Raw genomic sequence first — 16,412 nt, 5'->3', positions numbered from 1 at the left:
TGGCCGCCAAAACTCATTTTTGCCTTATGCTCTAATGGTGGTGCGTTAAGGGAGGTGGGGCACCGTTGTCAGGTCATTTTACCCCGCAGCTGATAGAGAAAAAGCTTGGGAACGAGGATTCTTCCCTCCTGCTTCTCTTTTTTTTCCTCGACTCCAGAATTGTAGAGAACGGCGGGCTTTTCCTGTCTTTTGCACAGCTCAGTAAAACGGCGGATATTTTGTTTATTTGTTTGTTTTTCCCCCCGGGTCCGAAGACGCCGACGGTGAAGTTTCTGCTCTAGAAGAACGTCGCAATGTCGGGCAAAATGGAGCAGTTTAGCTGGCTTTCACAAAGCACGAGAAACCGGAGTGACATTTCAGGGAACAGTTACATATCGCAATCTCTCTACGACTCCATATCTTCGTTTCTCCGGTTGGTAGAATTGCAGCAAGGGGCCTCCCGATTTATAAAAGCTCTCTCTTGATAGAAAAAGAGGCAACGGGGAGATTTTTCTATTTGTTTTCTCATGGGTGATCAGTAGGCGATGTGATTGCAAGAAATCGGGACGGCCGCTAGATGGTAACAAAGAGTTTAGAATGGCTAGGGAGATTTCTCAATCATCCCAGGACCTGATTGTCCCAAAGGGGCTTTTTCAAAAGGCAACTGGACTTTTCTGGATTTTTTATTTCCTTGAAAACGTTTCGCTTCTTGTCCAAGTTCTGAAGAAGTTTTTTGGATGAAAAGCAAAACGTTTTCAAGGACAAAACCAAGGAAGTCCAGTTGCCTTTTGGAAAAACCCCATTGGGACAATGTTCTGTCTCTTATTTCTTGGCATTGAATGGTAGAATGAATAGTTTTAAGAGTCAGGGAATTTTTTTAGAGAACCAGTGTGGTCTAGTGGTTAAAGCACTGGGCTAGAAAGTTGAGACTGTGAGTTCTAGTCCTGCCTTAGCCATGAAACTCAGCTGGGTGACTTTTGGGTCAGTCACTCTCAGCCCAGCTCAACCCACAAAGTGATGGTTGTGGGGAAAGTAGGAGGAGGAAGGAGTGTTTTAGATATGGTTAGCTACTTTATTTGTAGAAAATAATAATTTATTTGATACAAATAAATAAAGCCACTTTATCTCCAATCCGCTACTAATTTTTTTACAAAGCAGTTCCTAACCAGATGCCCTCCATATGTGGGAGATTGTAATTTTCAGATCCTGCCAATCAAGATTAGAAGCATTCTGTTAGCCACAGTTCATATGCTTGGACCCATCAAGTTCAATGCAAGAGCAGGAACTTTCAGAGAATTCTGTCCCAGCCCTGCCTGGAGAGACACTGGATTCTACCTGGGCAATTTTTAATGCAATTTTGTTGACATACTTAAGCTTTGTCCTTTCTCATTTGAACTTTGGGAGGAATATGCGGAAAATCACTTTTGCATTGTGGCCTCACTTTCCCCTAAGAAATGAAAATTCATAAATAGATTTTATCCCATCTCTATAATTTCTGAAAAAATCCATATCTGTAAATATCTGTTGAAATCTTAGGCTGATTATGTTATTTCTGTCTCCAAGAAAACAATATTTACAGAAATTAATATTGTCAGATGTACCATTAGGTATTTTAATTTTATTGTATTTTTTTAAAGGGTGGATGCGTGGTATTAATGATTTTGACTCTACCCAAATTCCTTCTTTTCAGTGAAACTGAAAGTGACTCCATTTTAATTGAAGAATCTCCTAAAGAATCTGCCTCAGACAGGATTTTAAACCATTGCTTTAAACAGTATAAACTCAGAAATGAATATCCCTATTATTCCCTTAAATTGAGATCAAATAGATTTGGCCCGCCTAAATCAAGACGGCGTATTCATATTGCACCACCGATGGACAGTGTGGCTCCTAGTATTCACAAGCCTCGGCCACCTGTCCCCAGTGAAGCAGAGAAAGTTCAGGAGTTGAGAGCACCTCCAGAGGCCCAGGAGAGCATCTCCACTGAGGAAAGTGACCTGCTAAATATGGAAGCTTGGATTAAGGAGAGAAAACAACTGCATAATCTGTTGGAGAACAGTGTAAATCTGGAGGAATGGTTGACTGAAAAGAAGCCTCTCACTCAACAAGAAGAAAGCATCCTGAGGAAATTAAAAGAAGAAAGACAAGCGGAGGAGGCTAAAATTCAAGCCGAGTTGCTGGCTCTCCAAAGTGTTAAGGTAAGCGTAGTAGGAAGTCAGCATGGTGTCAAGGTTCAGAACTGATGACTTGACCATCCAGATGTTTTCGAACTACATTTGCAAGCTAGCCCGTCCAGCAGGAAGAATGGCGTAAATTGTTCCTCATCCACATCTGGAAGGCTCCACTTGTGGATTAGAGTTTGGGTCTACAATGGGGGAGCGTCATTTAAAAGTCCTTGTTATCCATGATGTTTATGAGGATGACTATAAGCCAGCTGTACAACCAGTCTCCTTTCTCAGTCCAGCCTATGTCTGAGAGCTGTATTGAGAATAAGGCAAGAAGAACATGGGGTGTCTCAAGCTTTTTAGTGGAAGGGCAGCATAAAAAAATCTAATATGTAGATAATTACAATGTCCAAGGAACTGTCAAAATTATACCTCACGTTTCAGGCTTCATACCAAGCCCACCAATAAATCTTTAGCGCTATGGGCACTGAATTTTGTATTCAGGAACTTGTTTATAGCAGTAGGTGCAAAGGCATGGCTATATGAATTATTGGAGACAAGAAAGAAGCCACGTGTGCAGAGAATATCTGCCTATCGCAGAATCCAGAGATGAAGCCCTGTGTATCTATGCCTTTTTCAGATTTAAAGCCTTTTCCTCCTACTTTTTTGAGTCAGAAGACTTTGGAACATTTCATTCCTAGTCTTGAAAGAGACTATAATGTATTTGTATTGACTTGGTGTTTATATACAGGTAGTCATCGAGTTAATGACTGTAAAGGAACTCAGAATTTCTAAATCATGACAATCATAAGTTGAAGGGCCCACATGACCAACCTGATTTTAGGATCCCCCCCCTTTTTTTGCAGCGGTTGTAAAATGAATGTCACAGTATTAAAATTAGTCTATTCATTCCTTTTGGCATTTTTTTTTGCCAGAAACCAGCAAAAAAAATTGTTGTTATGTGACTGAGAAACACTGCAACTGGCTGTTGACAAGTGCCCAAAATGCAGTCATGGAACTGTGGGGGGAGGGGGTGCTGCATCAAAACTCTGGAACTTGGTAATAAGTACCATTTGGGGAAGGAGGGCAACATAATTTTAAACTATTGCTAAGCGAACACCATTAAGTGAGGACTATCGTAGTATATTGGAGCCCGTCTTGTTTCTGATTTTCTTTCTAGCAAAAACAAATGCAATGATAAAATTACTTCTTACTTTTTATTATTACCAAAGCCCTTGGATTAATAAATTTGACCAGTGAATGCAAACAGTGAAGCCACAAAATGAGATAAAAATAGGACATATGTCAGACCAGTTGTCTGTTTGTTTTTTGCCTTCCGTAATATGTCCACCAATCTGCTTGTATTTTGCAATACAGCTGATGGTTGCTTGATTGACTGAAGAACTAACCAAGTATTTGCATTTCTGTTTCATCAAAACAAAGTGGCGTGTAATCTTTTTAAAATGTTTGGATGTCTCTCCCGCAGACCGCACCAAAGAGTGAACCAGTGAAAACTACACCTCTTATTCGGGCTCCGTATCCACCATCTATTATTACACTACAAAACCTCCTGCATAAGCAAAAACTCAAGCTTGTGGATCTCTTCAAAAAAGCTGACAGGAGCAGGACAATGAAATTCAAAAGAGTGGATTTCCTTAGAATTATCCAGGAGGTAGGTGGGAAAACCCTTATACTCCTTAGTTGTTGACTTTGGTGACTTTGAGTCACTGTTGACTCCTGAAAACTGCCTGGACACAAGTCCCTGAATTTTTCTTGGCAAGATTTTAGAGATGGTTTGCCACTGCTGCAGTGGTGGGTTGCCCCTGGTTCGGACCAGTTCGCAAGAACCGATAGTAAAACCGGCACGAGGCTCCGCCCTCTGACCCGGACGTCATCAGGAAGCTTCTGTGCATGTGCAGAAGTTTCTGTGCATGTGCAGAAGTGCGAGCAAAGCGCATTGGCATGGCCCCATTGCAAACCGGTAGTAAAGGTAAGTAGAACCCACCCCTGCACTGCTCCCTTCTGGGGTTGAGAGAGAGAATGACTGGCCAAGCTAACCTACCTTGATATCAGGGATATCAAGACAGGAGTAGAGTTCACAGTCCCACATTTCTAGCCTACGGTAATGCCTTAACCACTGCATCACAGTGGCCATCACGATCACATAGTTAGATAAGTATAAATGTAGGGATTCTTTCTTGATGCCTTAATAGGGGAAAATTGCACATGGGGTCAATAAGTGCTTTGATTTGCTCATTCGCTTTCCTGACAATATATTTTTTCTCCATAGATACGGTAGTGAGGGGAAGGGTAAGAGAAGAGAAGAAACATATTGAATACCGCCCATTATGATTTATTAAAATGCGTTAAGCTAGTTGTGGGAAGCCTATGGGAAACATGCAACCCGCAGCCCCCTTATTTTGCAGTCCCGAGTGCAATTCCACATCATATTGCCAAAATGCAACAGTTATGTGATTCTTTTTTTTATCCATTTTAGATGGTTAAAAGTTTCATAATGGGTATTGTTGTTGTTCAATTGCTAAGCTTGTCCAACTCTCCATGACCACATGGACCATAGCACAACAGGTTCCCCATCCTCCATTCTCTCTTGGAGTTTGCCCTAATTCTGTTTATTGCATCAATAACACTATCTAACCATCTCATCCTCTGCTGTCCCCTTCTCCTTTTGCTTTCCATCTTACCCAACATCAGGGTCTTTTCCAATGAGTCCTCTCTTCTCATTAGGTGCCCAAAGTATTTGAGCATTAGTGTCAGTATCTGTCCTTCCAAATCAACCCCAAATCACGTTGATTTCCTGTAGGATTGACATAATGAGTATATTAAGACTTAAAACTTAAGTCTTAATTTCAGAAAACAATTTAATTTGATAAATTGGAGTAATTGAATAGCATTGAACAAAGAGATAAATATAAATGAATATAAATCAGTAGATAAGAACAATGAATACTATTATGCGTGTTAACATATAAGTTGATGTAACATTATTATACTACTATTGAGAAGTAAATGGATATGACAGAATAGAGAGCTACAAAAGCAAAATACATATGCCGATCCAGAAAGTTGTAAAATGACCTTAGAGGGTATGTACTATTTGTTATGTTTTGTATTGTTTTTATGTATCTGTGGTTGTTTTTTATGTTGTTTTTAGAGACAAAACTGTTTAATAAAAATTATTTTAAAAAAGAAAGAAAGTGGAAAGTTTGTATCTTGCTATACTGAGAAGATACTATGTAAGAAATTGTTATCTTTGAAATAGCTGTTTCCCCTTGGATTTTTATATCACGTCAAGTCTCAGACCTAACTGCTATTTTTATTCTCTATCTATTTCCAGACCAAGGTGCCTATCAGTAAAAGTGACTTAGAAGAAATCGTTGTCTTTCTCACCATTTCAAAGAAAGGACATATTATAACTGGTGCTGACTTAGCTGAATGTCAAAGATTATGGATGGACAATATAAGGGATAACTGGAAACAGCCAAAGCAAGGTAACAAATAACTAAATCAATATAGATGATTGAATAGTTTTCAGTCCCTGATAACTTATGCTCTGTAGTTCTAACTTACAGATTTAGTTGCTGATGGCATCATAAACAAATATCGAAGATGTTTTTTAAGGTACTGTATTTGGAAATTCTAGACTGTAATTCCAACATATTTGAAGGATAGCAAGTTGGGGAATATATAAATAACTTAAGAAAAATTGATATTCCAGTTAGTGACATATGGGTATTGGCTATAGGTTGGGTGTAGTTTGGCAATTTAATATATGTAAGGAAATAAGCAACAGTCATATATATTCATACAGTATGTATTAGTTGTTTTGGTTATTTTAACAGATGTTTAAAACAGTTCAGATTAGTAATTATTGTGAATGCTATTGAAAATCAAAGTGAGACAGGACGTTTTTCTAATTTCTGAGAAAGTATTTCCTGAACTAAGTAGAAGCCAGCATGATAAAACAGCTCAATAATTGCTGGGGGGCGGGGGTGGGGGGGTAGAGGAGAAAGAAATATTGATGTTTTTATAATCTATTTTCTGTTTTCTTTCCTTTGTTTTAATAACAATGCTAAAGAGCCATTGACTGTGGCAAAATCTGCATCCATCACTGCAAAAGAAGATATATTTTCTCATGCCAAGTCCAGTATATCTTCTCAGGTAGCTGGTCAACCTAAGTTAAACCATTTGCAAGTTCCTCCCATCAACACTGAACCAGATCGCAGGCACTTAACTTATAACCAAATGGAAATAGTTGGGAAGAGATACAAGGAAACCAGACGGCGGCTAAAGGTACTGTATTTTTGTGGCCTGACTCTACTCTCAAATCATTTGCTTTGGATAATGGGAACTGACTACTAGCTGGTTGCATAAAGTAAGGATGAATTATAGGCAGAAGGCCATTTCATTCTATAGCACTTTGGATAAACCACTAAATGTTTCAACAAAAGAAATAGCACTTAGATTTATATACCGTTTCATAGTGTTTTACAGCCTCAGCATATTGCCCCCCCCCCACCCCCAAACAATCTGGGTCCTCATTTTTCCAACCTTGGAAGGATGGAAGGCTGAGTCAACTTTGAGCCAGCCAGGATCAAACTAGCAGTGGGCAGAGTTAGCCTACAATGTTCCATTCTGACCACTGCGCCACCAGGGCTCTTTGAAATGTAGGGGAAAGAAACAGCAACAGAGAAGAGTTAAAAAGTAAAAAAGCCCAATGAGGGCAGCATTCACAAAGATGTCTGCCAAAGTAGTTCCCTATTAGTGTTCACTTAAATGTAGGCAACAGAAGTAGCTCTATCACTGTGGAAGAGCCCAGCATGTATAATTGCTGACTAATCCTATCATCTTTCTATTAAGGGAGTAGCAACTTCCCTGGATCTTGAACAGCAGTTTTCCTATTTTCAATCAGGTTAGATGATGTAATGGGTTTCCCCATTGCTGAGTTAAAGCTGGTTGAGTTGGTTAAAAACTATACACTTATGAACCTGCTCTCCCTGTTGACGGTCTCTATTTTTTTTTAAATTTATTTAATCTATACTGTCTATTGCCACTTTTCCCTGATGCTAACAGGCACCCTGACTTACCTCCTGAATAATGGGTGATATTTTATTTATTTTTACTTATTTATCATTTTTACAAATAACTCAGGGCGGCAAACATATCTAACACACCTTCTTCCGCCCGCCCGATAATGATAAGAATACAGCTTTAGCACTCGATGCCTGTTCAGTATAAAATGCAGAAATGGCAGAAATGCAAATGGGAAGACCCCATGGAGTACCGATTTCCCCTGAGCTAAAATATTTGTTTGTAATAGTGGGTATGCCCTCTAAAGCATGGGTGTCAAACTCGATTGCATCAAGGGCCGGATCATGACGTATCATGACGTTTTTTGCCTTTAGGGAGCCGGGTTGGGCATGGCCCAGGGGGGGCGCCAGTTTGACAGGCCTGCTCTAAAGTTTCCCTTAGCAGTAAGGAAGAAGTTTTATAAGCTGGACTTTGACTTTGACATTAAGAATTGGTTGTTTAGAGCAGTTGCTGCAAAGTCGTCATTATTGCTATGTAGCAAGGGTCCCCGGTTCACATCTTGCAAAAACATTTTTCAATCTATTTCAGTAAAGGTCTGCATAGAGAGCTGAGGTTTTTTTTTCTTGCAGTAGGACAAAAAAAAAGTCTGTCCTTTTAATTCATTCCTCACTATGTTACAAGTTTAACAGTATAATAAAATTTATTGCCTAACACTATTATTTTATAACAGAGACACTGTCTTATTTTTACAGAGGAAGACGAGTCCATTAGACTTTGCGGAAAAGTGCAGACTAGTGAGGTCTGGAGACCCAATTGTCGATAGTCACTGCTTGCCAAGCTCCCTAGAGGGTGAAATGGGAGAATTGGTGGACCAGCATCGACTGGCATGCCACTATGTCTACTTTCAGTGTGTCAAGCTTTGCGAAGCTTATGGAATTCCAATTTCAGAAAGAGCGCTAAAAAGAGGTATGAAAAAGAGGTATTTTTTCTTTTTCTTTCTCCCTTCTCAAAACATTCTTCAAAGCTTTAACAAGTCTCTTTTGTAAATTCAATATGGGAAAATTATTCAGATGCATATTCCACAGTTTATCCCATATGAACTGATATTATGCCCCTGTGGGCAAGGAGCCATTGAAATGACAGCTCATATTTTCTTACGTTGTACCCTCTATGAGGATTCACAGACTCATAACTCAGCACCTGATAAAATACTGGGGAATTCTGATCTCTCTTGCAAATAGGTGTTACTATTGGATCAGTATGATACAGTCACCTTGAACATAGCTAAATTCTGCTACACTTTCTGTAAAATTAGGCAGACTTTGGCCACCCGTTGATGATCTCACTGCTAACCGTAATATAGTAGTATATGTTGTTCTGTTTTGTTTTATTTTAATGTTTTAATTTTTAATTCTGCTCTGTGACTGTCATAAAAGATTGAGTCTTTTACAAACTACTAGTCTGTGTAGTATGTTACATTTGTTCTTTAAAAAAAAAAACATTGTGTGCCATAGGTCTGCTGTACCCAGGAGACAGACTCCTGAGACTCGGAAAGGACACCCGGAAGTTGAGGCAACCAGGAGGATATATTGACAATGCTGTTTACCTGGGGGAATCTGAGGGAGAACCTTTCAAGGTTGAGGAAAGGTTTGTTTAATTTATCATGCACACACACAGATGAATTAACCAGCATACACGTTCACACAATTTCTTGGCCTAGCATATCACTGTTAAAACCAGAGTTTGTTTGTTTTTTTATCTGCTATTTTGAAGAGCAGAAATATACTCTGGATTATTCTCCTATTGCAGTAATTATCTTCCAGTTGGGTATATATACATAGACAAACAAATATGCTTATTATGGACTAGTCAATAATTAATTTTTGCATTATCTAAAACTAAGATATCACAAGTATACATGTTACCACTGGGAACATTGTACACTGGCATAAATTAGCAGGATACAGAGCTGAAAGCATGAGCTGCAAATTTATTCTGTAATAGTAAACCCCAACAGCATTTTGTTCTCTAGCTTTTCCTCTTCGTGTTACTGCTTTTTTTATTTTAAAAGCTCCAAATCCTCATGTATTTAAGTTTCATATGAACCTAACATAGAGCAAATGTCTTTGAAGATAGGTACACAGAATCTGGGGTGCTATGTGGCTCCTCCAAAGCTTTGAATAGGCTTCCCAGAAGCTTTGGATATGATCCTCGGAAGGCAGAATTTGTCATGAAATTATAACTTCAATAGGACAGAAGAAGAACACACACTTTTTAAAAACCAAATGCAGCCCTCGGGCCAAATAAAAAAAGATATGCACTCTCATTGGCAGAGAGAACAAATTCTCTCCTGGTTTTAACTACAACTCCCAGTAATTTTTCCCAGTTTTGACAGTGGTAAAAGATGGTGGGGATTATGGTCCAGCAATATCTTGAGGACTTCAGCTACCTCACCTGTGTAAAATAATTGCTGCTCTTTTCTGACACTGCAATTAATAAAAACTGAGCAGAAGGGATGCTAATTTATGTAACCATCACTATCTGCTGAACTGTAGACAATTCATAGCAAACATATTAATGCCACAAAAAATCCACTATAAAAATAGAGCATAAATCAACACCACTATAAAATAACACTAAGGACCTCCAATCTCACATTGGCATAATCTGTCACCATAGACCCTCTGAAACAATGGATCGTTAACAATTTTCAGAAGGCCAATCTGATGTCAGTTGGGAAGCACTTCCCACAACATAGGCACAGCCATAAAAAAAACCCAGCATCTGCAATTCTTGGTCCTCCCCATGTGGCAATTGTAGGGACCTTAAGTAGTTTCTCCCAAGATGCCTGAATTGGGTGCGTACAATTCTGTGTAGGCAAAGCAGGCCCGCTAATACATCAATGCCAATTCTCAAGTTGCCAACACATTAATGCTTAATTGGTTGCTCCCTCAACTTCCATTAATCAACCTTTGATCAGCTAGGTTCACGTTCTCTCAGTGCTCTAGCTGTGACACGAGAAAACTTTTATAGATGAAGGTAGATAATTGAATAAACCACAATGTTCAGAGGCAGAGTTCTTCTGGAAACAATATAGTGGGAACAAATCAGGACTGGCTGCCACATGTTATACCTTGCATGTATGTTTCCCTAGAGACATCTCTGGCTGGCCTCTATAAAAACATAACGTGTGGCTAGCTCTGCTTAAGAGAATATGCAGAGCATTCATCTTTACAGGTTTTGTCCTTGCATCTGGTGATAAATTTTCATAACACAAAATATTCTGTGCGGTTTTTTTTTAAGGGCTGTGTATATATATCTTTTTGCTTTTTCTTACCTGATCTACTTTGGCATAAGTGATAGAGACACATGAATAAGTGATCCCCATCCCGTTTTTCTGAACATACTATAACCGCCTTCTTCCCCATTAATATCTAAAAATTTGGAAATGTCAATAGAGAGTCTCAGTCATCCATGACATGGTTGTCCTAAAAGTGCTTTTTCAAGAGACAACTGGATTTTCTTGTTTTTTCTCTGAAGATGTTTTGCTTCTCATCCAAGAAGCTTCTTCAGCTCTTTGGATTCTTGGATGAGAAGCGAAATGTCTTCAAAGAAAAACAAAGAAAGGAAGTCCAATTGCCTCTTGAAAAAGCACCTTTGGGATAAAAAATATTGTGAATTATACTCTTTAACACATCTTAAAAACATCAGCTTGGGGAGGACTGGTCTGATCCTAATCTCTCAATTTCTGATCACCTTTTCTGTTTACTTCTTCTAGAAAGCCAAAACCAATTAAGAAACCAGTCAAAAAGCAAGTTCGGGCGTGCCGCTGGAAGTCATTTAAGGAATTTAAGAAACTGATGTGGTATGTATTCAGTAGAAGGAGTTATTATCTAAAAAGCTCTTGGAATAATGGAGCTTCAGTATCCACAAGCACTCTCATTTCACTTCCATTCAGGTAGGCCACGATTTACAATTATTCACTTAATGTTCATTTGAAATTACAAGAAATTTCCCCTACAAATATCTACAACTCATTTTTGGAATTACAATGGCAACATACACACCCTCTGGTCACACAATCACATTTTGGGCACCCGGCAACTGATTTACCATTACGGCTGGATGCAGCGTCCCACAGTCACATTAATGTAATTTGCAACATATTTTTTTGCCAGTTTCCAATGCTCTAGTTTCCAGCAAAAAACACTCTGGAGAAAATGGATTTGCTTAACAACTACTGCGTTCACTTAACAACTGTAGTAAAAATGGTTGTAACTTCAAATCTGGTCACATGATGCCTAGATTTACAACTGCAACAATTTATAACCATAATTCTGGGCTCAATTACAGTCGTAAATCAAAGACGATTCGATTTGACTTAGCCATTCTGCAAAACTGATTTTTTTTTTTTTGTTCTTGTTTGTAGAAATGATTATTTTTTTCTTGGACTTCTGCTCACCTGTCACATAACATTGATTTTTGTTGTAAATCAATATTATTCTATATAATCCTTCATCCTATTGGTAAAAGTATTTTGCCATAGAAATAATAGATGCAAACATCTTCTCATGGACTATTCCTTTGCAGTGAGATCAACAAAATTTCTGCAACAGGATTGAACTGAGTATTTTTTTTCAGGGGACAAGACACGGAGTTAGGAATGTACTCTGGTATTACTGAATTATCCTAAAATTTTGTTTTCAGTTTCCAGAGGTTTTCGTGTTAACAGAGTTGGGTAGTTTGCTAAGAGACTTGCAATGTTGGCAAGCTTTTAGGAATATTATCCTGGGAATTTCATACACTTCCAATAGAATTACTTGAAATGTATATTGGATTAATAATCTCAAATTGGCCAAAAAAAAAATAAAATGCAATTTATTTGTAGATTAGGCAAAGTTATCATAGCAAAGATATAACCGATTCTTTGGGGTATAGCTATTTAGATTGCTATGTACTAGCAATCTGTGAATGAATGTGAATATAAATGTGCAGATCTCTCCTCTTTTCTCTAGCTTTAATTTACAAAGGAAATTTGGATTATTTCAGCATTGGGCTGTCCAGCCATTTGTGATCATGGCTGTAACAGTAAAAGAAGGAAAATGGTATAAAGGGTATAAAGCTAAAGGGAGTCTTGTTTTCATGCTGTCCTACCTTGACAGCTGGCCATACAAAGGTACCCTTCTTATCTCTTCTCTTACAGATGGAGAGAAAATTAGGGATAGTTTTTGCTGGAGGACAGCAAATAATTGACCATAATGGTAGTTTAGCAGAGACTTTATGTTGAGAGCAGAGGCTATGATTCTAGCCCAGTGTTCTTTGACCTTAGCAATTTTAATGTTGGACTTCAACCAGCGGTGAAATCCTCTGAAGTCTGCTACCGGTTCTATGAGTCTGCTACCGAGCGTGCACTTTGTGCGCGCATGCACGCCTGAAGTGCGCCCGCACAGCGCTAAAAAAGAAACTGTTTGAAGCCTTCCACGTCTGCAAAAGTAAGTAGAACAGTGAGGGGGGTGGGAATCCGCTGTGCCACGTGATTTAGATTAGCTAGAAAGCAGGAAATCTGATGATTCTAGCTAATATAAATTGTGCATCACAGCTGATTGTCACCTAGCTGATCGTTGGAAATACCAGTTCGCCCAAACCGGTAGCATTTTTTACTATTGGTTCAGGAGAACCGGTCCGAACCGGTAGCATTTCACCCCTGATTTCAACTACCGACTTCCTTGGAATTGAAGTCCACATATCTTAAAGTTGCTGAGCACTGGGCTAGCCTGTTAATTTCATCCACCAATATACACTCCACAGTACGGCATTATTATTATTATTATTTTGTCATCCAGCTGCCCAACTTTTTTTTATATAATACTGATTGATTCTAAATTGAAATTCTTTATGCTTTGCAGTAAACACTCCAAAAGAATACTACCCCCATCGGATATTTGGAATGAGAAAATCCTTGGTGAGAATTTGCCTGAGAGTCCAGATGGGTTTGCAAAAAAATACATGGAAAGGTATGACATTACATTTCTTTTGTTGAACTCGGCATTAAAGATCTACATCTGTCTAGAAGTGGGCATAGGGATTGTTAGAAATTCTTGATTCTCCTTGTTCACCTGATAATTCGCTTTCTTCCCATTTTTCATTCATAACTTTTTAAAATTCCTTCCTCCTCCCCCCCACCCCCAGTTTCTGTTTCTAATCTCCTTTCTTTCAACATCCTTCCCTTTTTAAATAATATTTTAAACAAAAGATTACCAGTCTGAGGACTTCAGCATTATGTTTTGTTTTTTAATATCACATAAATCATAGTGGGCAATGCTCAAAGTCAAGTATACAATGACTACTTGCAAACCCTGAAATCCTTTGATAGTTGCAGCGGGAATCCTAGACTTGTTTCCTCCCTCCCTGCATTGTGGCATTTGGGGTGGATTTTAAGGGGCAGAATAGCTGACTTAGTGTCACAGGGCACTTATAGTGCCATTTCAAAACAATGAACATCCGAAAATGCCAATTTCCCTTCCCTTTTAAGGTAAGTTGTTTTGCCTTAAACCACCCCAAATACACAGAAAAGGCCCTATTCAATTTTTCAGAACTACTGGCCATTGATAAATTTATCTTCTTTGTCTAATATCTTCATAAGCTCACAAACTTGATTAGTTTCATCTCATCTTTAACACTGTACCTATAAATCAGCTCCAGAGAAGTCAGATTCAACTGACAATCATTTCTGAGTTGTAGAGCATGAAATGGAGAAAGAGATAAAAGGTTTTTTTCAATGTATTTTAATGGCATATGGACAGTAATTAAATCTGATGTATTGAACCTACATTTTCTCAACCTAGACGCCTTTGAATTCCCAGAATTTTCAGCAATGGTCACGCCAGCAGGAGAATTCTGGAAAATGATGTGTATACCTCTAGATAACGCCCCGATTTGAGGAAATTTATTTAAATCTTATTAAGAATCACGCAAATCAAAAATAATTTTAAAATATTCAAATGCAGCACCCAAATAGAAGTACGATAATAAAAGCAAATGTAAATCTGTTTATTTTATTAGAAGTTGAGTGCCTGTCCCAATCAATCCATACATGCAAAGAATTGCTTACTGTTACAGTTCATAAAAGGAAAATATTTTTGTTAGTTTTATTAATTTATATTTTTTAAATTAAAATGTAGCTGGCTTTAAAATATACTTATTTTTTCAAGTCAGTTTCAAGTAGTTTCTGCTTTAGCAATCAAATTTCTCAGGACACATATTAAATGCAGATGCAAGTAAGTTCCAGCAGGAGGCAGTGTTGCAGATCAGCTGGGCCCAAGCCTTTTAGTTTGCACCTAGGATTTAAGTTACAGTACTTTATTTTTATTTGATTTAGGATTCATTCTCATTAAGGTGGCAACATTAAAATGTCAGTTCCCCTTTAATTTTTTTTATTTGTGCTTGTACAGGAATTTTATATTAATTAGAATAGAATAACAGAGTTGGAAGGGACCTTGGAGGTCTTCTAGCCAAACCCCTGTTTAGGCAGGAAACCCTATACCATTTCAGACAAATGGTTATCCAACATCTTAAAAACTTAAAAACAGTGTTGGAGCATTCACAACTTCTGGAGGCAAGTTGTTCTACTGATTAATTGTTCTAACTCTCAGGAAATTTCTCCTTGGTTCTAGGTTGCTTCTCTCCTTGATTAGTTTCCACCCATTGCTTCTTGTCCTACCCTCATGTGCTTTGGACAATAGCTTGACTCCCTCTTCTTTGTGGCAGCCCCTGAGATATTGGAACACTGCTATCATGTCACCCCTAGTCCTTCTTTTCATTGACATTTGCATTTGTATTCATTGACAATTGCATTTCAGTGTCAATTGCATTGACACAGCATATTAAACCTAAACCATTGCTTGCACTGCATAGTGGCATTCTGGCAAATTTGGAATCAAAAGAGCCACAACACAGCTTACGTTCAAACCCTAAATTTTTCTTTCTTTTTTTGGCAAAATGACAAATCTTCATTTTATTAAATCTCCACCTTATTTTTTCTGTATATTGTTTCATGATCATATTATTTGCTTGCAGAGAACTGAGGAGAATGTATCACTACCTGAATCCCTTGACCAACCCTAATAATTTCTGGCCGGGGCATCTTCTTGATAAGATGCACTTGTATCTACCTGAATCAAGACAAGATAGAAGTGAAGTTCTGTTCAGTCGTGTTTCTAACACCCGCCCGGTCAATCCTGGTATTAACGTTCCACGCCGCAACTGGCCGGTCAACAAGAAGGGATACACGACCTTAGGGGATCCGGAATCTCGCAAACATAACTATTACATTTGATGGCATTTTTGAAGAACTTGACCAAGAAATCGGCTCCACTGGATTAATAGAGGGTCATAGTCCCATATATATATACAATATGACAAAATTATGGCCTGGTGAAAGGGGCTTTCAATCAATCAATTTGTATGTACTTTAAGCATGTTGCGTAAACGAAATGTAGCACTTGAAAATGCTACAGATTTTCAATGAAATGTTCCAAAACCTGGGTTTTTTGGAAACAGCTTTGCTTCTATTCCCTCCTTAGAAATAGAGAGAGGTACACAAAACAGGAAATACAATATACAATTTTTTTCAATGGGTGGAAAATTGGTAGCGTTCTAAAATGGGAGTACGGTTCCCATTAGCTTTGACAGTCAAACAGACTCTTCTGGTTTGGTTGCACATTCCCCACTGTTATTTCAGGAGGTGTATAAACACTGTTATAATAATGGTACTGCAGAGAAGGTCGAAGGAGATGCAAGTGTTGTGTGGAAGAAGACATATTTTGTTGGCAGAAAGTCCCAATTTTGTGTTCTGGCATCTTCAGGCAAAAGGACTATGTTGGATCAAGCCACAAGACTGGCTAAGCATTCCGTTTCCAGTGTGACCAACAAATCACATCTGGAAAGCCCCTAAGCTGCCCTGGTCTCTCCCTTCACGAGGAGGAAATTCCCTTGTTTATAATCTTCCTACACTGCAGATAGTTTTATCAACCTATCAGTGGTGGGATTCAAATTTTTTTACTACCGGTTCTGTGAGCGTGGTTTGGTGGGCGTGGCAGGGAAAGGATACTATAAAATCCCCATTCGCTCCCCACTCCAGGGGAAGGATACTGTAAAATCCCCATTCCCTCCCCACTCCAGGGGAAGGATACTGTAAAATCCCCATTCCCTCCCCACTCC

At 38.6% G+C, this 16,412-nt stretch overlaps 1 protein-coding gene across 1 annotated transcript; it reads left to right on the top strand.

The window, feature by feature from the left end:
- The first annotated feature begins 72 nt into the window (after window positions 1–72).
- On the top strand, window positions 73–15,751 carry EFCAB12 (EF-hand calcium binding domain 12). The gene is made up of 10 exons (XM_070933593.1): window positions 73–412; window positions 1,670–2,177; window positions 3,631–3,816; window positions 5,500–5,653; window positions 6,241–6,455; window positions 7,946–8,159; window positions 8,708–8,840; window positions 10,972–11,058; window positions 13,100–13,207; window positions 15,270–15,751. Exons 1-10 carry the CDS (start codon window positions 294–296, stop codon window positions 15,526–15,528), a joined length of 1,983 nt encoding a protein of 660 aa, XP_070789694.1. The 5' UTR covers window positions 73–293; the 3' UTR covers window positions 15,529–15,751.
- Window positions 15,752–16,412: the final 661 nt, after the last annotated feature.

Source organism: Pituophis catenifer, unplaced genomic scaffold (assembly GCF_029215685.1).
Source record: "Pituophis catenifer annectens isolate HBS135680 unplaced genomic scaffold, rPitCat1.0.hap2 SCAF_2, whole genome shotgun sequence".
Lineage (NCBI taxonomy): Eukaryota > Metazoa > Chordata > Lepidosauria > Squamata > Colubridae > Pituophis > Pituophis catenifer.
This window is presented reverse-complemented; position numbering and strand designations above follow the sequence as displayed.